At 40.5% G+C, this 22750-nt stretch overlaps 1 protein-coding gene across 1 annotated transcript in view; it reads left to right on the top strand.

Moving 5' to 3' along the window:
* Positions 1-6553: 6553 nt before the first annotated feature.
* The window catches only part of SPAG6 (sperm associated antigen 6), a 449242-nt gene continuing 433045 nt past the window's right edge, over positions 6554-22750 (top strand). The window contains exons 1-2 of the mRNA XM_030199370.1: positions 6554-6881; positions 6968-7063. Of these exons, the coding sequence (XP_030055230.1) occupies positions 6857-6881; positions 6968-7063 (121 nt within the window). The 5' untranslated portion in view covers positions 6554-6856. The remainder of the gene's footprint in view (positions 6882-6967; positions 7064-22750) is intronic.

The raw sequence follows: 22750 nt of genomic DNA, 5'->3' as shown, positions 1-22750 counted from the left end.
TCTGCTGCAGTCTACACGCCTGTTAACTTCATTAGGCTCAGGCCAAACCTTGCAGCATCCCATCAAAGCCAACCTGAAACTCTGTAGGGAAGGCTCTTGAGGTGTACTGAAACTGAGAAATCTGGAGGAGGATTTATTAGATTTGCCCACTAATTTAATACTGTTTCCCCCAATCAGAACCTCATATAGGCTGTAGGCTTTTGTTCACAGAACCATGCTTGTGGTATGCTTGGAAACAAACTGAGTAAACGATCTCATAGAAAAAGATAATGACCTTTGGCATAGAAAAAGTAAAACTACCAGGGACGAGGAGGTTGGCACTTGACTAACTCATTTATTGAAGAAATTAGGCTAGTATTGTCAGTATCAGATATACTCAGAGGATTAGGATTAAGGATTATCTACAAAGTTAACTGCAGCTGTTTTATCAACTAATGAATTTAGGAGGCTATTAAAGTTTCCTGGGAATTTTGTTTTAGCTAATGCAAAAATTACACCAGTAGTAAGAGTAGGAATAGTGCAACTTTAGCAAGACTATATGGTCTAAAATTAATGTTCTTGATAAAAATGCATGTGTTAAAACACATTATATATTGTAACTACTCCTTGCCCCAAATCAACCAAGATTAAAGTATATAAAATACAAAATAGCACTGATTCCAATACACGTTACACACATCAGATGCCAGTTTTTTGTTGAAATACACTGGGGTGATTAATAAATAGACTATTAAATCTGACCAGATGTTTCATTACTTTAGCAGGGAAAAATAGGAGCAAATCTTTAATAGATTAGTCTCTGTCTTATGAGTTGGAAAGAAAGAAATCAAAAAGGTACCAAACCAAGAAACATTCTCTAAATACGTTAGCAAATATAGAAGATAAAGCAAAAGTAAAAATACAAGGCAATTTTGCATCCATAAAACATTACAGTTTAAATTTATTTTTAAAAAAAGTTTCTTAAACTTTACAACTCGCAACAATATAACAGAACAGAAAAGAATCCATTGTAATACAGAAATTCACAAACTATTTAAAGTCCAGGAGATCTAAAAGATAATAAAAATGTTATGTAATGGCCTGAGTCCATGTGCTGATCTTGGCAAAATATGAGTCTAATGGTGCCCACGTTTTTAATTAAGATTGAAGTGTATGTTGCTTAAGTGTTCAGAGCTTACATTATTTATAATAAAAATAAGATGTAGATGTCAAACTGTAATAGTTGAGAGACCCTTACTACTACAGCAGCAGGGAAAAGCAACAAGGGACACAGGCCAGAGCCAGGTCAACAATGAATGACACTATGGGGGCTGAGAAGGAACCAAGAATAGCACAGGACAGATATTCTGCCAGGAGCTGTGTACATATACACCCCTGGATTCTACATATGGCACCTACATTTGGGCATGCTCCAGAGATGCACGTGCAAATTAATTGGCTAACAGGCCAATTATCAACTGGGTGCTAACAACCAATTTTTAACTGGCACCCATTAAAATTTGACCACACATCTGGCTGCACACTATTCTATAAGGCATGCAAATCGAAAAGGAGTGTCAGGGGAATTCCAAAAAGTTATGCATGCTCTTACAGACTACTGCCTCAGCATTCCTAACTTGAGAACCAGGTTTTAGAAGGCTTACGTCTGGCATGGGAATTGAGAGCATACACCCTTTATGGAATCATGCCGATTTCTGAGCACCATTTATAGAATTCCACCCTTCTAGTATGTATGTATGTAAAAGAGGCAGAGGTCAACAGAGCAAAATATGCTATTACAACCATGCCAAAGAAACAAGGGATCCTGTGAACAGCCCTTAATACTTTACTATACTCTATTAAAAAGAAAAGATAATTGTTAAATTATTTTATGACAATAATATATCTGAGTGAAGGCCTCAACCCGAGAAGAAATTGGCAGGATATCAATAACTGCCTTTGCCATACAGTACAGTGAAAAACAGAGAGGACAATGAAATGTTCCACTCACAAACTGTTAGCTCTACAGAGAGCTGAGGAGTGCAGTTAGGCCCCAAGATGAGGGAAAAATATATGTGTCCAGTCTCACTCACTAAAGTGCCCTTTTACTAAGCGGCAGGAAGCCCACTGCATGCCAATCTGGAGCTACCACTGGCCCAATAGGGGTGCCAGTAGCAGTTCCACCCTCAGTGCGTGGCATTTCCAACACTGGTGGAAATATTAAAAAAATATTTACGCAGGGGGTTAACCAGTGGTAATTGGGCAGCGCTATGTGCTACCGAGTTACCGCAGAGTTAGTGTGGAAGCCCTTACTGCCACCTCAATGGTGTCAGTTAAATGCTCCCCCCCAACATAAGCACATGGTTAGAGCAATCTTACCACACAGTCATGTCTTTTTTCAGCCTTTTTATCCACTGCAATAAAAATGGCTCCCGCCACTAGTGCAGGATCCTTTTTATCATAGCTTAGTAAGAGGGCCACTAAATTCTACAACCATGGACTAAAAAATACAACAAATCCTCCAAAGCCAGGCTCCTTCCTTGCTCTTCACCTCTGTAGTGGCTGTGTGGCCCAGGCATCACAGAGCCTCCAGAAAGCACAACCACTGAACTCCACCCACCACACCTGTGAAGAAGAATTAATAGGAAAACAGGCCTGGGAAATATTAGTATAGAAATAGGTACAATTTTGAAAGAAACTCAGGTTTTGGCTGCTTTGTTATGTTTCGTCTTAGGCACAGATAAAGCTGTTAAAATACAATGCTAGGAAACAGTTCCCAAGTCTTCCTCCATTAAAATTAACCGTACGAACCTACACCTGTTTAAAATTGACCTACAGCTAAACATTTGTAATGGAAATGGCTTTTCTTGAGGCACTAACTGGATGGAACAGAATAAGCACTTTCTTTTAATTAAGCCAAAAATGAGGTATAGGAAAGAACTGCAGTTAAATAATACATTCCACAGAACTCAATGTGTGTCAATCCCAACATACTTCAATAGATTATATACTACCTCTCTATAATTTTCCCGCTTGTATTATCCCAGTTAGAGAGAAGACAAACAACAAAAGATGCAGAATTTTACTGCTGTCAAATCTCCCCAGTTAAATGTACACATCCAACTAGGGCAGGGCTTCCCAGACAGACAACCCATAAACAGTCAAGTTTTCAGCATTTCCACAATGAAAATGGATAATTTAGTAAATTTAATGGCACATTTATAACCCACTTAACCACCGACATAACTTAAGTGGGGGGGACAAACTGATGAAATACATAAAAAATAATTGCTGAAGAATCATTTTGCTTACATGTTAGAAGTTACAACCCAAAATCTCAGTAACCTAAAGTAAGATAAAATAATGTACATATAATAATGCTATAGCTTAAGGTAAAGGTGCTTAAATTGTGGACTCAGTATAGGCAGTTATCCCATGCATATTCATGGAGAACATTCTGAAAAATTGACAATTGTCACGATCATAGGTTTAGGAAGCTGATTTTCTTTTCTTAAATATAAAAATAGAAATTAAAGTAATTACAGGTAAAATAGTAGAAACCATATACCCCATCTAGCCTAACCTGCATTTACCTTTTCATAATAGATGATCCATGCTCAAGAACAACTAAAAGGTAAATACTGCATTCAAAACCAAAGGGTTTTTTTTTTTTGTTTTAAAGCTACAACTTTTTGTTCCAACTTCCTGTGATCACAGACATGCAGCTTCATTATAGCCCTTAAAATTATCTATGGAGGACAAAATTAGTTTATATTTCTTCCATCACTCAAACCTGAAGTTTGTATTCAAAATAGCTATCTCCTGAATACCTTTTATTTAGCTTAAGATAAATAGTGTCAAACAACTACATTTTAAGTTTTTATACTATCATACATATAAAATTGCCATATGTGAATAGTTCCATAATGTAAAAACAACAAACTAGGAATTCATTTACTAAGGTGTGCTAGCGTTTTTAGCTCACACTAAAAATCAGCTGGTGCTAAATGATGATGCCCATTATATTCCTATGGGCATCTCAGCGTTTAGCACCAGCTGATTGTTAGTGTGTTAAATATGCTAGCATACCTTTAGTAAATGACCCCCTATGTTATAAATGCATCACAGTATAAAAAAAAGTTCCCTTTACAGTGCCTTGGGTGAACTTTAAAAAGGCAGTAAATAAATCATAATAAATAAATGGCATAATAAATAAGTCTCATGTCTCCCCCCGTTTTGGTAGTTTACCTGCTCTTTACCCTCTGTCAGCGTCGCCTTGGTTGCTCCTGTTTTCCCATCCGTATTCTCTTATTTTAGCTCCTCTGTACTTCTTTGTATCCTATTACTGGAACAATTTTCTCCTGTTGTATTATGTAATTTTCTTGTAACTTTGTTAGCCACATTGAGCCCGCATAAGCTGGGAAAATGTGGGATACAAGTGGACTAAATAAATAAATAGTGCTGGCCAAGGGACATAGTGTAATCCCATAGGAAGCTGGATAATTTGGAGAAATCTTGTTCCCCCCTTCGTGTTAAGTTGAATCTATTGGGCCCAGTTCAGTAAAAGTGGCATTTTACTAAAGCTTAGTATACACTAACTGCTAGGATGCCCATAGATACAATAAAATGGGCTTCTTTGCATTTCATGTAGGTTAAGCTTTAGTAAAAGGGCCCAAAGATATTTCCTCAGGGCCCAGAATAGAAAACTGTTAAGAATAAAATAGTTTGCTTTCTTTATCATAACAAAACCTCACTCTTGAAAGGTTACATTATACATAACATGTAGAAACAGGCCTCTTGTGTAACAGCACAGTAAAAGGAAAAAAAAGGTACATTTCTTTATTTTATTCATAAGTTTCCACTCTAATTCTTACATGTTCTGCACATTTTCAGGGACAATTCATACGCTTTAGCCCTATAATTATAGTGAAGTCACAATATTAGTGCTAATGTAAAGACACAGTTTCATATATACTTCAAAACTATAATACAATTTAATGATGCTGTTATAGATCAATGTTACACAAATAGAATGTAGCATATTAGTTTTTATTAATGTATATATTTCTATACCTTTTCTTTAATTACTATGATTTTTTTTTCTTGTGTTCTCAGCTTTGAAGTGTATTGTGGCAACATTAAGATCTAAGGTAAACCTATTAATCTAGGGCTACTCCCCAGTCAGTTCTCTGCTCACTATATTAAACCCTATCATCAACCTTTCAAAAGCTATGTTTTTTCCATTAAGCCCAGGAGAACTAGTGCTAATTATACACTCTCCATGTCTTATTCACTTCTAAATATATGAATACTTAATACTCATCAGTTTCTTCTAACAATCTTCGGAGGGGGGGGGGGGGCTTTCAACTGACTAAACTGGTTTCATTATTTTTGGGGCTCTTCTAGCCATAATCGATACCAGCAGCCTCCTCACCCTCCAGAAACAAGAATTTAAATGATTCCATTGGCACTTTCTTCAAACTCCAACAGCTTTTCTTCGGGGCGGTCCCAATTGGTTATTAATAGTCTTCTGCATTCTCAATGACAATGCTGATTGGATGGTTGAGGATCACAAGCTCGTGCCATTCATGGCTTAGAAAAAATTGAGGACAAAACAAAAAAGTCCTTCACTATTAGTCTCTAAAGTGGACGTTTTAGATTTAACAACGCTCCAGTCACTTTGAGACAGAGAATTTCTAGTGTTGGTGGTCTGTAAAATGCCATATTTCCTTCGCTAATGTAATGCACCTCCTGTCGTTAAACAGATTTGGAGCTAATACCAAATGTTACATAAGTTTTACAATTTACTGTAAATGAACGATAAATGATACCGTCAATTAGAACTTCCCCCTCCCCCACATACCGTATTTGCTTTCAAATTCACCGGAAAAACGTCGAATAATTTTTTTTAGATGTCTTCTCACCTCTGTTGATGTCACCGGGAATTTTTAAGCGGACTAATCTAGTCGAATTCATAAAATTAAGATTTTGCCCATAGTATCTCGAAAATCTGATTGCTATCGTCTAGAAGGCAAGGTGGTATGCAGCTGGCCTTTCTCTCTCTTTAAACATTTTGGAAAACTTTTGTTCTGACCTTGGACCAGCGCATATCTTGATCTGCGTGCATCATTGGGACAGTGTAGCCAGTCATGTCTAAAACTTAAGCTTTTAAATAAAATATTGCCGTACTTGGACCAGTGAAGCGGGGGAGGGCTGGCAGCGAAAGCTCTCTGGCTTGATCTCTGTCAGCCTGCTGCGGCCTGTATAAAACGGCACTGTTAATGGAGGACTTTTTTTATTATTATTATAAAAGGCAACACTTCAGCCCTGATATTACCATGGGGGGTGCAGCTCACTCTGATAAATGCTCCTCCTCGGGATTTCTATTATTGTTTGTGGTCTTGGCTGGCCAAGTGACGGCTCCTGTACTCAGTTCCGCTCTCGATTCAAACTGGGCCCCCGGGCTACAAAAGCTGGTAAAGAGCATAACAAAGCTTTAACGGGCCTGGGGCCCACAACTGACCGTCTTCAACAGTAGTACAGAAAGAAAGCCTTAAACTTAGAGGAACAGAGTTGTACATGTTTGGGATACTAACAAAAAAAAGAACACCATAATTTAAACCTCGTTGATCAGTCGCTTTTACTCAGGAGGACTCTGCTCACTGGGCGGGGCATTTCTCCGATCAGTCAGCAGAGGCTTCACACCGGGCCCGAGGCGCGGGGGTCGGGTGGTAGATTCTTATGCCCGTCTACTTCCGGCTCGTTGCTTAGCAGCGGGATATACAGCGCGGCACAAACCTAAAACAGGTTGCCAAGGTGCAGAGAACTCAGCGCTGTGCGAGTAAAGCGACGGTGCTTCAGCGGGCCGGCGGCAGCCATGACCCAGAGACACGTTCTGCAAGGTGGGTTATATTGTTGTTCTGTGCCGGCTGGAGCTGGGTGCCGAAGGGTGCCTTCTGCTCACCTTCACTCTCCTCCTTCTTCACAGTTTTCGAGCAGTACCAGAAGGCCCGGACCCAGTTCGTGCAGACTGTGGCAGAGCTCGCCAACCGGCCCCAGAATGTGGAAACGCTGCAGAATGCAGGTAAGCAAGGCTCGCTGCTTGCGGGTAATAAAGTGAATTAGAGGAAGGGATCTCGGATGCTCTCCAAAACTGTAAAGTTGAACATAAATTAGCCAGATAAAGTATTATTTCTTTCTATCTACTTTGTTAATTTTCTTTTAAGTAGTTTTATTTTATTTTTTTTAGTGGGTCAATTTAGTTCTTTCCACCTTTTCAGTTACAAGCAAGTACTTATAGAAGGTGGTGTGTTTGCGCTTTTACTATATTTGGCATGCTTTAATGAAAAGGTTATCAGTACAACCTGTTTGTTGATCTTCATTTATGAGCATGTGTACAGTATAGGAATGAGACAAACTGTGTAAAGGCAGAAATGGCATACAACGTTTTACTTTTGTACTCTATGTATGTGATCTTAGTAGCCTTCTCGAGCAACCAGAAAAGAAAAAGTTTCAAATAGCATTAATGCTCTGGTACTGGGGTAAGCTGATGTGAGAGTCCATTTGATTTTGAGGTAATGACCAGCAGCATTCCAGAGGCTCCCTGATATTATGGTTCAAAGCATAACAGCAACTGTAGTGGTTGGTTTTGCACTTTAAAATAATTTACGAAAAACTGCATTAGCTGCTTTAATGCAGGAATTATTGCAAGCCCACTCTATTAGCATACAGTAAGTCATAACGGAGAAAGCAGGATGGTGGGGATTGCATCTTCTAGCTAATGCATGGTAATGACCTTTGTATAAACTGACCTTTGTATATTCAGGTACACATAGGAGCCAACTTTTCAAAATTATTGGGGATGCTAAGCCCAATGGAAATGACCCCTCCCTGAACACATACAAGGACATTTTCTCAATATTGGGGGTGCTCAAGCACCCACAGCACCCACAGAGTTGGCTCCAATGCAGGTACAAAATAAGTACCTGAATATATGTAAACCGCTTTGAATGTAGTTGCAAAAACCTCAGAAAGGTTTGTTGATGCTGTGCAGTACTTGCCAAAATTGATGTCCAGTAACTGCAAACTTTACTGCACATTAGGGGTCATTTGTGTTTTTCAGCCTGTTCACTCGGCTCAGTTACAATGAGCTTTTATTTGGAGCTTCTTGGTGGAGTCTTCCCTTTATTTTTTAATTTTTTTTATTTCCTACCCAATCTATCCACTGCCAATTGACTCTTTTATAAATGGAATATATCAGGAGCGTACATTAGATATGAAAAAATGGACAAAAATCAAATATAAAAATGTAATGTCACAGTGGTGTTGGCACCAGATAAAATGTGGACAATGAGAATGTTCTTTAAAAATAAGGAAAAGACTTTCATGGGTCTGGAAATTCAAATTTTCCCGTATGTTTCAAGAGATACCCAGAAAAGACGTCAGCAATTTCTTCTAATGAAACCAGATGTGCTTCATTTGGGGGCTACTTTTTTCTTACGCTATCCTTGTAAATATGCGATCAGATACCGATCGGTTAAATATGCTTTCTATGAATCCTCCCATCTTGCAGCATTTGTATCATCTAAACGGAACACTGGGGGGTGATCTACCTAGTGTTTGGCTCTCGTATTTTAATAGGATTCCAGGGGCACGTTAGGTTATAAATTGCATTTACAATTTCCTTAATTCTCCACTGTTTGGAATCTTGGAGTCTATTTGTGGTCTTGAGTATGATTAACGGAAATTTTTTATTTTTCTCTTATTTCTTTAATGCTTTAATATTGCTATATGTTTAATGTTATACTTTTCTGTACAAGTAGTATTCTTTTGCTTGTTTAATGATTACAATATTGATAAAAAATGTAATGTATGATGCAAATACTTCAAAAGTATTTGCATCATACATTACATTTTTATATTTGATTTTTGTCCATTTTTTCACATCTAATGCACACTCCTGATATATTCAGTTTATAAAAGAGTCAATTGGCAGTGGATAGATTGGGTAGGAAATAAAAAAAAAATTAAAAAATAAAGGGAAGACTCCACCAAGAAGCTCCAAATAAAAGCTTATTGTAACGGAGCCCAGAGCGAACAGGTTCAGTTCTAAGCCATCTCAACTAGTTTGTGTTACATCTGTGATATTCCTGTATATCTCAAGTTCAACTGCAACTGTATGCAATAGGTGTGACAGGCTTTGCAGTAAACACTGCCAATGTCTTGAATATGTGGTCTGTCCTTGTGCTATTAAACAAATAAGGAATGATGATGCATGTAATTTAACATTTCCCTAAAATGTATTATTTGTCATATATATAGTTTTGAAATGATTGTGGAAAATTTTAAACATAGTGCCAACAGTTTGTCAAACCATTTCCCCTTTAATTTTATTATGTTCCTCTTTTGAGTCCTAAATTCTGAACAAAAAGCACTGTTAACTGATCTGGAGACTACCACTGGATGGGGCTTCAATTATTAAGTCTTGGTCTAATGGAAATCAGGATTAGGAAATGTGTTTCCTTCCAAGGAAACACAGAATATGATGACAGATAAGAACTTTAAAGCCCATTCAGTCTGTGCTTTTCAACTTGAACATTTGTGTGGAAAGGCAGGCTTTAAATTAAAAAAAATAATAATAAAAATTGACACTCCTTGACTATTCCAATTTTTAATTGTCTGTTCCTTCTTACATGTCTACTGTTTTGCCAGTTTTCATGTCATTTGCAAACATGCAGACTATGAGTTATAAAGATATTGAAGAGTAATAGATCTACCACTCTTTCCTATGTCCCTTTACCTTCCCCACAATAGACCCCATAGATCATTGGTCTGTGTCCTATTATTCAACTTCTCATCCAGTGTATGTTTTTTTTTCCTAACTCCAGACTATCTAGCTTTCATTACTTTGCCCACTCCTGATGTCAGAATAGTAGGTTATGTAGTTTTCCATTTTCTGTTTGTTTCTGACATCTGTTCTTAAATGTTATCTTTGAGTTGTGAGAGAGTGAGTAACAGTTCTCCTTTAGCTCCTTTGGTATCTTTTTTTGGATGTATCCTACCAGGTCCCATAGATTTTTCTATTTTTAGCTATGCTAGTACACTGAATACCAGTTCACCAGCAAATTGGAAAGACTTAGCCTACAGATTTTTCTGGCCTTGCCTTTTTGTATTTCGTCCTAGTGGGAATAATACGTAAAATATTTGTTTAAGATATCAAGGTCCCTGTTTACTAAGCTGCGCTGTAGGTGCGCTAACGTTTTTAGCGCGTGCTAAAAATTAGCACACACTAAAAACACTAGTGCATCTTAGTAAACGGGACCTCTAGTATTTTTTCTGATCTTCCTTTTTATTACACCTGATATCTAACTTAATTCTTACAATTCCCCTTTTATTCTTTAAGATATATGAAAAAAGTATGTGTGTTTTTTTTTTATTTGTAATCCTTTGGCCTGAGCCTTTGTAAACCTAGCTTCCCTTCCTACCTTCCTTTATTTCTCATGGTAATTTTGCCTGTTCTCCTCCTCTTGTATTTTAAATACTGTTTTTGCCCTTACTTTCTCCCTGCTTTGAACTGTGGTGGTTTCTTTATCCTTTTCCCCTTGCTAACATGCTTGATAGGAATTTTGTTGCCATGTTAGTGCTCCCTCTTTGGACTTTTTGTAATTCTGTACCTCTTGGTTCTCATTTTCCTAACATAACCAACCATTTTTTAAAAGTCAGTTCTTCTGAAGTTTAGGACTTTTATGTTACTGGGTCTGATTCAGGCTCTGCATTGAACCACACACTGGACCAAGGTCATTCCCTTTCTACTATAACCTTCATTATGCTGTTTCCAGTCTGTTAGTACTAGGTCCAGTTTGCTTTATGATGAGTGGAGTCCTGCAAGGATTCCAGTATTCCCTTCTAGTTTGTCTTCCAGCTGGCACTGTCCAATGTACATCTGGTAAAATTAAGTTCTGCATTAGTATCTGTTCTCCTCTGAATTCTATTCTTTAGCTTCTGTCTTGTCCATATCCATTTTTTTCCTTTCATGTTGGCAGTGTGATAGTGTGAGCAAGTGGCTGGGTTCTGAAAATTGTGGTGAAGCACCTTGTGATCACAAGCAGGGGCTTAGCTACGGGTGGGCCTGGGTGGGCCAAGGCCCATCCAATGTCGGCTCAGGCCCGCCCAGCCAAGCGCAGTTGAAAAGCGCACAGCCTTCTCTACTTGTCATCATTGCGTAGCCGTAGAGTACCGTGGCGCCCGCTGCCTCAGCTGATCTCCTCCAGCCCACCTACCTTTCGGGCTTCAGGCAGAGGCATGCACAGCACGCAGTCGCAGACCGCACTGAATTGAAATGCAGGTCGCAGCTCTAGCAGTGACCCCGTGCATGACTGGCCCGCCCAGCCAAGACCTGCCAAGTCTCCCTTTCATGTCACTTCCCCTGGAGGACGACCCTGGAGGAGCGCAGCGATGTGACGTGAGGCGAGAGGAGCGCCTGCATAACCGACAGCCAATGCCTGATGGCTGCCTGCAGTGCCACGCTTGCTTTTTAAAAACATTTTTGGTTCTTTAATTAGCTTTTTGTTTTTGTAGCGGCCGCTGCTGCTGGATGGAAAAAGGGAGCAGAGAAAGAGGAAGGGGCATGGGGAGAACAAGGGTGAGAAAAAGATGAAAAGCCATAGGTAGGTGAAAGAAAAAGAAGGAAATTAAAGAATGGATAGTAAGAATGAATTAAATCTGGACAGAGAGAGAGGCTGAAAAATATTGAAGAAAGCAAAGAAAAAGGAGAGAAAAATGACAAATGGCAAAGAAGAGTTAAGCGAAAATGAAGGAAAGCAGAATCTAGAGACTGGGAGCAACACAATGAGAAAAAGTAAATGGCCATACAACAAAGGTAAAGAAAATAATTTTGTTTTTAATTTAGGATCATGTAATATAGTACCTGTGTTAATAACATTTCAGAGACCAATACTTCCTTAGGTCAGGATACCAAAACAGCATTATACTGACCTGAGGCAGGAGGTTTTGGCCTCTGAAAGCTCATTGAAAAGGGTGTTAGGCTATTAAATAAATTTATTTTCTGAAACCTGATGCACTGAAAAGCAGTACTTTACCCCTGTGTGACAAATGCATCTGATTAGTGTGACTAAATTTTGCTGGGGGAGGGGGGCAGAGAGAAAATTTTGTGCCCACCCACTTTGGGTTCAGGCCCACGCAAAATTGGCAGTCTGGCTACGCCACTGATCACAAGCAGCTGAGTTCAGGTTCTAAATACCCAAAACTATTCAAGAATAAAAACACATGCAGTGCCTGGCTTATCATTGCAGGCTTCAAAAGGAAACAAGATCAGATTTATGTACTAACAGCTCGAGCGTGTTTTCTCCTACTCTGGGCCTCACTTTCACTCTGAGCCTGGGTTTTAATTACCCCTATTAAGGTAAGTACTCTGCTATACACTCATTTATAGTCGGCCTATAGGCAGTGGCAAATTTACACCCCTGGGCTTCGCTTAAGGGCCATTGCAATAAAGAGCATTAGGCTTTTTGTACAAGGTAGCTCAACTTTTGCACACAATTCTGTATTTGCCCTATGTAGGAATGGATCCAGTGTAAAAGCCTTGGGTAGACCCCCACTTTGGGCTCGGGCCTCCTCCAGAAGTGCAGCACCCCTTTACCCTTGCTAGCGGGGAAGCTGGGGCCCCACCAGCCAAATAAATACAATGCCACCTGTTCTGCCCCTATATTCATAGAGACAGGGTATATTGTGATGTATATTTAATATAAGTATTATTTGTATTTAATTCTATTGTTTGTGTAATAGATAGTTCTGTGTATTAGGACTGCTTTTCCTATAGTTTTCAATTCCTGTGATTGACTCCTTGAAGAGCTTTCCTTATTGGCTGTTAGTTCTGAACTAGGGCCAGCCCTCCCCCTCTGCCCCTGCAGGCTGTGTGTGAGTCCTCTTTTCCTAGCTTGCCTTTGTGATCAGCAGCTGTTCTAGGGGCTGATCCGATTTTTTTTTCACCATCTCAAGTCATTCCCCATTTATTTTCTCTGAGTTCTCCCCCTTATTCTCCTTTGAGAGTTACAGTTTTTTCCTTTAAGCTGGGCTGAGGTTCTGGCCATCTCCTTGCCTCTGAGGTGATTAGATTCAGACTCTTATGTGCAGAAGACCACAATTCTTTTACAAGCAACTGAACTGTAAGTTGGATTTTCTTTGTTTATTCTTACTACTACAATAAAGAAGATTTGCTCAAGAATTGAGTCTACTGGTGAATCCTCTGCTTGGGGATGGTTTATGCTGGCTGTTTAAGCTACACTATACTTTGCCTAGAACAGTACGCCACCGCTGTCCTCCTTGCGCTGCTTCCTTCCTGTTTTGAACATGTTGTGACTTCTCACATGCTCAGAGTAGGAAGGTATGGTTAGTGTGTGCGGAGAGAGGAGGGGAGAGAGGAATGCTTTGGGTATCCCAAATTTGCAGGACTGGCTATGCTACTGGGGTAGATATTAGTGCATAGTGCATTTAAATGGTTATAAATATTTAGAGAAATGTGCAGAAGACCAGACATCTTAGTATAGGGTTTTCTAACATTGGGATTTTAACAGAGAGTCTGAGGAGAGTTGTGACAAGGCAAGCCCCAAAGATTCCCCAGTGAAGCAGTTGAGCCCAGAACTATGGGTCCCAGAAGTCCTTGCAAGAATGAGAGAAGAGAGTAGTCCTATAAAAATGGAATGGATTCCCAGCCCCAGCAGGGGGAGCAATGACTTGAGGCAGGGTGAGCCTGTTACTTCCTTCCCCACTAGAGGGAGAGAGAAGGATGAAGCTCAGTTTACTTGTCTTCGCCATCAGTATATAATTCCCCCCAGCTGTGAGAAGGAGAGAGCAGATTTCCTGGAGGCTCTCAGTCACCAGGAGAGAGGGGAGACGAATGGAGAGAGAGATTCCATGGAGTATGTGGAGGAAGGAAGTAGCCTGCCACTAGAGCTGCCTAAGGGAGAGGAGCCAGCTATCATGGAGTGGGAGAATTCAAAGGTTGCCCTGCCCAGCACTTGAAGGCAGTGGAGGAGGCTAAGAGGTGGGAGAAACTGTGCTGTGAAAAGGCAGGTGATTTGTGGTATTGGTTTGATGTACAAAGACTGTCCATGAAGATTTGTTCTGAACTGTTGTGTTATATTGGAAGTGTGCTGAACTCTTACTAAACCCTTCTGAATAAGGGGGAAGGGAAAGCTAATGCCCTAATAGAAGACCTGAGGTCTTGAGGAGCTGAGCGTTTGCTGAGGGATTTTGGGACCTGAACTGTACCTTTTTTCTTTTGAAGATTACCTTATGAGGACTGTACCTTTTTCTTTTGAAGACTATTAAGAGGGCTGTACCTTTTTGTTATGAAGAATTAATTATGATTTTTGGTATGAAATTGCCTTGACAATAAAATACTTTGGACCTGAGTCCCAGTATCAGCAGTGTTCTGTCCTGGAACCCTGGGAGCCCCGCAGGCTTGCTGGCTCCACCCAAGGGGAGGAAGCAGACCCCCTTTACAGAGTAAAGAGATTTGTTCATTCTTCTGTGGTTAGCACTAATGAGGATTTTATGCCCATTTTAAGAATATGGGACCCACAACTCTTTCTGGCTTTCGTGAAGAGGAGGAGATGTTTTGGGGAGGGGGGAAGCAGGGGGAAGAAGTGCTGGATTAGTGTGTGCGTGAACTCCACATGCCAATACACCAGTCTTTGCATGTGTTGGCATGACATTCTATACATAAATAACAGTTTAGCAAAAATTATTGCATGCACAGAATAACATTCCAGCACATGCATCTACACATGCACCCGTACAGTTTCCATGTGTGCTAAGTATGGCTGCTGCTAGTGTAGATGCATTTGCATATGTGTCTGGCAAACTCTCCCATGTATCGTATATATTTTGCACATAGCCTATTTCCATAAAGTTGGCTTACTGCATTGGGAGAAGTTTTTGTTTTGTTTTTTAACATGTGCATTAGAGCTTTTTGCTAATTCTCAGTGCAGGGTTTCCTAATGCACAGGTGTTTGTGTGTGTGTGTTTTAAAAATTTTTTTTTTTATTTAACCTCAACCCCGTAGGTACGGACTGCTGGCTGCCCTTCACTCCCCCCAAAGTGCAGTCATCTTAGGGGGATAGTACATGAAGGGCGTCTCTGCACTGAGACAACCATGTGCTGGAATTTAGTTCCAGCAGTGAGCACAGATGGGGCAGTTGCCATTTTGGGAAGGTGCCCAAAGAGGAGGGAGGGAGTATGTAAGCAGGGGATCACTGTGTGTTACAATTTAACAGAAGTTTTAAATGAAATTTGATGAACGCTTCCAAAGTTATTAGGAAGGGACAGACATTGTGACTTTTATAAAGGCAATTTTCCTGTAGGAGACTTTGATAAAAATCTTTGAAATAAGATAGGCATAGGAGGAATGACAAGAAAAAATTAAAAAGACCTTAAATCTTGAAGAATGGCCAAAGGTGCAGAAACTGTGCTTTAGGACCAAGCAATGTAAACTTGTGTATGTGGGGAGGACAACACTGGCACCTACAAAATAGTAATACAAATACAATACAGGATACTGTAATTTACAGCTAGGCTCTGGGATTTACACCAGATATAGGGCTGATGTAAATGCTTGTGCCTTAATTGTAAGTATATTTTCATCCACTTGCACTAGTAGTCACCATATTCAGTGTTTTTAGTAGGCAGCTTGTTATAGAATTATTCTGATAATGCTAAAGAGGAAAAGGGAATGGAGTTTGGATTTAGCTCATGTCCCTTTTAGTAGTAGGGCTTGGATCCTTGCTTTACTCCTAACAAATCCCTTGCTATCCATTAAAATTAAAGTATTGGAGCACTTGTCACTAAGCTCTAATTTCCTAGCAAAAACTCTGACTTAAGCTATACATTACAGCAGTTATTTTACAAGTGCTATTCACACTTTAAACATCTTGATCCCGGCACTTATGTGTTTTTGTGACCAAAATGTTTAAGCCAGTATTTTACAAAAGGACAGGACAAATGTTTAAACCACTAAATCTTATGGGCTGGTGGAGGCATGTCAGGGCGCTATGGCGGAGTGTCAAGGGCGGGGCTGTGCCAACGAAGTTTATAACTGATTTTGGTTAGCACTCCCGATGAACATCCAGTGCCAGATGAATGTCAGGACTTAGGTCACCTTTAAATCACAACTGAGTGCTACTGCATCATCTCACTATGATTGTTTGCATTGGTGCCGACTGTGAGATAACTCTGAGCTTGACTGCTGTTTTTGTCCACCCAGATTTGTCAGCTGAAATCCTTCTCGCCTGCCATCTCCCCCCACCTTCCAATACCACGCCAAATACCTCTTGCCCCTCATCTGTCTCCTTCCTTCCCCTCCCCCTCCCTCTCTGGGGTGCAGCGGTTCCCTTCTGTGATCCTGTCTGGTTCTCAGCATGTTCATCATTTTGCCCCTTATGCTGGTCTGAGGTGAAGTTTTCCTTGTGGGACAAGAACTGCTGCTTTGGATCCAGTACAAACCTTCCCATTTTGCCTCAGCCAGACATTGGATAATGGCATCTAGATGAGAGGACTGTAAATGTTGCTATTTGGTATGTCCAAGTTTCTGAAATTGCTGGCAATTCTAAATGTTTAGGACTGCAAAACATCTGTCTGCCATTTTACAAAGACGGCAACTTCTCTAGCCGGAGGTACAAATCAAAGGCCCTATTTACTAAATATTTTTCTTGGACACAAAGGGCAGGATTCTATATATGGTGACTAAAATCTAGGCACGTCCTAATTTAGGTGCCCAGTGGTATTCTGTAAGCTGTGTTTACATTCAGACGTGTTTTATAGAATAGCACATAGGCTGGGTGGACGTGCCTAGATTTAGGCGCAGCCATTTATGCCATGAAAAGCTTGTGTAAATACCTGCACCTAAATCAAGGGGCACTTCCATGTGCGTAGATTTGATGGCCCGACACGCCCACACTCCTCCCATTGCCATGCACTCTTTTTGGCTATGCGTGCTGGAATTTACGCACACCTTTTTTTTTAGAATATGCCTAAAAAGATGCATGTGTAAATTCCAATTATTGTGATCCTGGGCAAAATCACTTAATCCTTCATTGCCTCAGGTACAAACTTAGGGGTCCTTTTACAAAGCTGTGGAAAAATGGGCCTTAATGCACCCTTTATAGGTTTTTCCCGGAGCCATAAAAAATCCCAGTTTTCAATTTTTTGCGATAATGACCATGTGTTAATGTCATTAATGTGTGACCATATTACTGTGTGAGCACTTATCTCTGCCGATTTCATAAGTGGTAAGTGTGGTTGCATTAACCTTGCACTAACCAGTTAGCATGCAATACATCTGCATTACTAACTGGTTAGTGCAGGAATACCCACTCTCCCTCTCCCTGCCACACCCCCTAAAAAAAAAAAATAGAAACCTCTTTCAGCGTAGATTTCAAAGTTACCACAGGATACCTGAGCATGTCCCATGATAGTGCATTTTTGCTGCGTTAGGCCCTTTTACTAATGCAGCTTAGTAAAAGGGCCTCAGATTTTGAGACCTGTGCCAGGTTTCAGCAGGTGTAAGTTGGCGCCCAGAGTTGGGTGTGGAAACCAGTGCTAAGTTCTATAAAGTGTGCCCCCTTTATAGAATAGTGCGTAGTGTCGAACCTTTCCAGCATCCATTTTTGAGTGCCATTTATAGTTCCCCTTATAGTGTAACTAGTACATCCTATAAGAATAGCCATACTGGGTCAGATCAGTGGTCCATCTAGACCAGTATTCTGCTTCCAATAGTGGCCAATCCAGGTCATAAGTACCTGGCAGAAACCCAATCAGTAGTAACATTCCAAGCTACCAATCCCGGGACAGGCAGTGGCTTCCCCTATGTCCATCTCAATAAGACTATGGACTTTTCCTCCATGAACTTGTCCAACCCTTTTTTTAAACCCAGATATGCCAACCACCCTTAATACATCTTCCGTCAACGAGTTCCAGAGCTAACTATTCTTTGAGTGAAAAAATATTTCCATCTATAAAGTATTTCAATGTAACAAAGTTACATAATAAATGTCATCAGATAAAGACCTGTATGATCCATCCATCCATCCAGTCTGCCCAACAAGATGGCCAGAGTGGTATCTGGCACTCTGTGCAGGTTATACTTCCTGGCATAATTTCATTGTATCCCCTGGTCTTTGTAGTTTTTGAAATGGTGAAAAATTGATTCACTTTTACCCATTCTGCTCCACCCAGAATTTTATAGACCATCAGCCTTCTCTTTTCAAAGCTGAAGAGCCCGAACTTCTTTAGCCTTTCCTCATATGAAAGGAGTTCCATTCCTTTTATCATCTTGGTCATTCTTCTTTGAACCTTTACTAATTCTGCAATATCTTTTGAGATTCGGTGACCAGAACTGAACGCAATACTCCAGGTGTGGTCACACCTTAGAGTGATACAGAGAGATTATAATATTCTTGGTCTTATTTTGCATTCCTTTCCTAATTCCTAGCATCCTGTTTGCTTTTTTGGCCGCCGCTGCACACTGGGCATATTATTTCAGCATATTGTCTACAATAACACCTAAATCATTTTCTTGAGTGCCGACTCCTACATCACTTTATATTCACATCAAATTTCATCTGCCATTTAGATGCCCAGTCTTCCAGTTTCCTAAGGTCTTCCTGAAATTTTTCATAATTTGCAAGTGTTTTGACAACTTTGAATAGTTTTGTGTCAATTTGCCAGGTACTTGTGACCTGGCTTGGTCACTGTTTGGAGAACAGAATACTGGGCTAGATGGACCATTGGTCTGACCCAGTATGGCTACTCTTATGTTCTTTTGTACGTTAAATAGCACCAGTCCCAGTACAGATCCCTGCGGCACTTCACTATTCACCCTCCTCTATTGAGAAAAATGGCCATTTAACCCTGCCCTCTGTTTTCTGTCCAATAACCAGTTCCTAATCCAAAGAAGGACATTGCTTCATATTACTTTTTAATTTTCTCAGTCTCTCAAGAGGAACTTTGTCAAAAGCTTTCTGAAAATCTAGATACACTACATTGACCATCTCACCTTTATCAACATGTTTATTCATGCCTTCAAATAAATTAAGTTAATTGGTGAGGCAAGACCTCAGGTGAACCCATGCTGACTCTGTCCCATCAAACCATGTTTGTCTGTGTTCGGAAGTTTTATTCTTTACAATAGTTTCTACTATCTTGCCCAGCACTGACATCAGGCTTACTGTTCTGTAGTTTCCCGGATCATCCCTGGAACCTTTTTTAAAACTCAGCACTACATTGGCCACCCTCCAATCTTCAGGTACTTCGGACAATTTTAACTACAAGTTACAGATCAGTAACAGCAGATTAACAATTTCTTGTTGAGTTCTTTTAGTACCCTGGGGTGTATGCCATCCAGTCCAGGTGATTTATCACCATTTAATTTTGTCAATTTGGCTCAGTATGTCTTCCAGGCTCACTGAGATTTCTTTCAGTTCCTCTGCATCTTCACCCTTGAAAACTATTTCCTTTACAGGTAGATCTCTTACATCTTCTTCCATAAAGACCAAAGCAAAGAATTCATTCAATCTCTCACTATGGCCTTGTCCTTCCTGAATGCCCCTTTTGCGCTTTCATGATCGAATGGTCCCACAGGTTCTCTTATATGCTTTCTGTTTTTGATGTCCTTGAAAGGTGTTACTATGAGTTTTTGTCTCCGGCAAGTTTTTCTTCATATTCTCTTTTAGCCTTCTTTATCAGTGTTTTGCATCTAGCTTGACAATGCTTATGTTGCTTCTTATTTTCTTCATTTGGATGTTTTTCCCATTGTTTGAAGGATGCTCTTTTGACTCTACGTGTCTTTTTCACTTCACCTTTTAACCATGCTGGTTGTCGTTTGCTCTTCTTTCCACCTTCATTAATACATGAAATACATCAGGTCTGGGCTTCCACAATGGTACATGCCTGATTTTAAAATCCTAACCTTTTTGTGTAGATCTTTTTAACTATTTTTGTCATTTTGTTGTAGTCATCCTTTCGAAAATTAAATGCTGCTAAAGTAGATTTCCTTAGTGACTTCATTCCAGATATCAGCTCAAATTTGATTTATGTTATGATCACTGTTTCCAGCGGGTCCAACACCTCTCATATCTTGCCTAGCATTCTACTAAGGACTAGATCTAAAATAAATCTGCTTACATCAAAACTGTTTGTTCTAATATCTGTTTAAATTATCATGTTTTTAAACAACTTTATTACATTTAAGCTTGTTGCATTCCAAGCATATATATTTTGAAATTTTTTGAGGAACCATAGCTTTTTACTGTGTGATTTCTTGTAAATTAAGAAGGAGAAATTCAATGACGTATCTTAAATCTTTTGTGCAAAAGAAGTTCATTTTTGAAGTGGAAGAATAGCCTGGCAGTTAGGGCAGCAGGTTGAGAACCAGAGAAGCTGCTGTTCAAATCCCACTCTCCCACTGATATTCCTTGGGGCTCATTTTAAAAGCACTTAGACTTGCAAAATTCCATAGGTTACTATATAACTTTGTAACTAAGTGCTTTGAAAATATGCCTCCTTGTGACCTTGGGTAAAAGTTACTTTGACTTTCACTGCTGCTGGAACCAGGAAATACATTCAGGCATAGTATGTTACTCACCTTTAAAGGTATGAGCTCAATCCATATTTCTGTCTGGTCTTAAAACATTGTGTAACGGCAATAAGTACCTCCTTGTGCACCACATAAAGACCAACAAGATCTTGTTACTTAGGTGATTTGATTCAGCTAATCAGTTATTCATCTGATGGAATAATATTCTATTTGCCATTTCATGGGATTTTTAATATTTCCTGCACCTTTGGAATACCTTATAAAGCAGTTTGCCTTTGGGGTCAGTCTTACTCTGGGTTCCTTGCCTTACCTGACTAGCATTGATCCTTTCTTTATTTACTTCTTTGGCCTTGCATTCTAGTCATTAGTGACTCTCCCAGATCAAATAGCTTGACTCCTTGAATTGCTGTATTTCTCAAAGATTTTCAGCCCTGCTGTGAACCACCATCACCATTCCCAGAATAAACAGCTTGATCCTGCTCTTATCTCATGATCTTCTGTGCTTGCTTTTCAGTCTGTCTATATGTAACCACTTATGAACTACAGTGAACATTCAGATCACCATCTCAAGAGAAAAGTAGCCTTAGTCTATTGGCATTAAGACTTTAAACAGGCGACCCTCAGGGGGAGGAATGCTGGCCTCGGCCTAACCCCTGGTAAGCCTTTCCTCAGCTGAGAGGTGCCCAGCTCTACCACCGGCTGCCTTTCAGGTGCTGTGGAGGACTTGCAGCTCATCTGCATATCCTTACAACCTTCTCCGGGGTGACACCCAGGTCCACTCCGATCCACTCAGGGCCTCCGCTCTAGGTGCCACGCGCCGGGGCATTTTTCTCTTTACATCTAATCTTCTTCCCAGTTGCTAAAGTACCTCAGTCATTATGGCCCCTATTCACATTCTCTTCCTAGCCCTGTCCCTTCCTAATCTTTTCCCTCACCCCCTACCTCTCTCCGCTACAGGAACTCACTGCCCATCCATCGACTTCATCACCTCACCTTCTCTCCTACCCTCTTCCTCCCTCTTGGCTTTTAATCTCCGCCTTTTTCTTCCGTCCATTTTGCCTTCCCCATTCCACCTAAATACCTCTCGCCATCGACGCCTTTGTGGCCACACCTCTCCTACTCTCTTCTGCTCTCTTTTACTCCTTCTCTTACTCTCAGCCGGTGACATCAATCCCAATCCTGGCCCCCCTCACCAACTATTATCCCATCTCTACAGATCTCACCGCGACATCTCTAACCTCATCTCTATTTCTCTACTCCCCTCCTCTTCTCTGCCCTTCTCTTGCGCCCTATGGAATGCCCGCTCTATCTGTAACAAACTCGTCTATATCCAGGACCTCTCTATCTCGCGTCACCTCCATCTGCTCGCCATAACAGAAACCTGGCTCTGCCCTGATGACTCTGCTTCAGTCGCAGCCCTGTGCCATGGTGGTTATCTATTTTCACATACTCCTTGCCCTGCTGGCCGTGGGGGCGGTGTTGGACTACTTCTCTCTCCCTCTTTCAGATTTCAACCCCTTCTTCCACCTCAATCTCACTGTTTTTCCTCCTTTGAAGTCCACTCTATCCGCCTTTTCTCTCCTCTGCCTCTTCGAATAGCGGTCATTTATCGTCCCCCTGATAAGTCCCTTTCATCTTTTCTCAGTGACTTTGATGCCTGGCTTGCCTTCTTCCATGATCCTTCCTCCCCCCTCTCTCATCCTTGGTGACTTTAATATTCCTGCTAATGATCCTTCCAACTCTTATATTTCCAAGTTACTCGCTTTAACGTCCTCCTTTAATCTCCAACTATGCTCCACCTCCCCCACTCATCAAAATGGTCACTGTCTTGATCTCATCTTCTCCTCCAACTGTTCACCCTCTAGTTTCCTTGCCTCTGATCTTCCCTCCTCTGATCACCATCTTATAACTTTCACACTTAAATCTCCTCACTCCCAGTCCCGTCCTATCTTATCTAATTTATCTAGGAATCTTCACGATATTGACCCTTCATCTCTATCCTCCCATGTTTCAAACCTCCTCTCTACTGTGGCACCATCCACGTCTGTCAACGAGGCTGTTTCTTCTTACAACAATACTCTATCCTCTGCCTTAGACACTCTTGCACCTTTGATGACCCGCCCTGTAAGGCGTTCAAAACCCCAACCTTGGCTGACTTCT

The sequence above is a fragment of the Microcaecilia unicolor genome, chromosome 1 (genome assembly GCF_901765095.1).
Source record: "Microcaecilia unicolor chromosome 1, aMicUni1.1, whole genome shotgun sequence".
NCBI lineage: Eukaryota > Metazoa > Chordata > Amphibia > Gymnophiona > Siphonopidae > Microcaecilia > Microcaecilia unicolor.
The sequence above is the reverse complement of the archived record's forward strand: the minus strand, read 5'-3'. Positions and strand labels throughout refer to the sequence as shown.